Raw genomic sequence first — 966 nt, 5'->3', positions numbered from 1 at the left:
AGCAGCGGCTCACCAACTTCGAACTTGGATTTACCCACGGACACCGTCGAAACGCGAGATGGATATTCGCAAGACTCTTCGGCGCTTGAACCCTCCACCGACGCCTTATCAGCTGCGAACTCGAATTTATCTTCGGACACCTTCGAAACGCAATACGGAAGCTCTCTTGACGTTTCGACCCTTCAACCCTCGAGCAGCAGTACATCAGCTGCAAACTCGGATTTATCCCCGAAAACCTTCAAAACGCAAGACGGAAGCTCGCAAGACGTTTTGACCCTTCAACCCTCGAGCGGCGGCTCATCGACTGCGAACTCGGATTTATCCTCACACACCGTAGAAACACTAGGTGGAAGTATGCAAGACTCTTCGACGCATCAATCCTCCAGCGACGGCTCATCAGCTGCGAACTCAGATTTATCCTCTGGCACCGTCGAAACAGCAGAAGGAAAGACGCTAGACTCTTCGAACCTTGAATCCTCGAGCGGCGGCTCATCAGCTGCGAACTCAGATTTATCCTCTGACACCGTCGAAACGACAGATGGAAACACGTTAGACTCTTCGAACCTTGAATCCTCGAGCGGTGGCTCATCAGCTGCGAACTCAGATTTATCCTATGACACCGTCGAAACGACAGATGGAAACACGTTAGACTCTTCGAACCTTGAATCCTCCAGCGACGGCTCATCAGCTGCGAACTCGAATTTATCTTTGGCCACCGTCGAAACGACACTTGGAAACACGCTAGACTCTTCGAACCTTAAACCCTCGAGCGGCGGCTCATCAGCTGTGATCTCTGATTTATCCTCTGACACCGTCGAAACGACAGATGGAAACACGCTAAACTCTTCGAACCTTGAACCTTCGAGTGTTGGCTCATCAGCTGTGATCTCAGATTTATCCTCTGACACCGCCGAAACGACAGAGGGAAACACGCTAGACTCTTCTAACCTTGAATCCTCCAGCGAC

The 966-nt window shown here is 51.1% G+C and overlaps 1 protein-coding gene across 1 annotated transcript in view; it reads left to right on the top strand.

Annotated features, from left to right (window-relative positions):
• The window catches only part of LOC106684054 (serine-rich adhesin for platelets-like), a 29,133-nt gene that overhangs the window by 15,897 nt on the left and 12,270 nt on the right, over window positions 1-966 (top strand). Inside the window, exon 6 of the mRNA XM_067050498.1 lies at window positions 3-871. Within this exon, the coding sequence (XP_066906599.1) occupies window positions 3-871 (869 nt within the window). The remainder of the gene's footprint in view (window positions 1-2; window positions 872-966) is intronic.

Source organism: Halyomorpha halys, unplaced genomic scaffold (genome assembly GCF_000696795.3).
Source record: "Halyomorpha halys isolate HHAL.00 unplaced genomic scaffold, Hhal_1.1 Scaffold541.1, whole genome shotgun sequence".
NCBI lineage: Eukaryota > Metazoa > Arthropoda > Insecta > Hemiptera > Pentatomidae > Halyomorpha > Halyomorpha halys.
The sequence above is the reverse complement of the archived record's forward strand: the minus strand, read 5'-3'. Positions and strand labels throughout refer to the sequence as shown.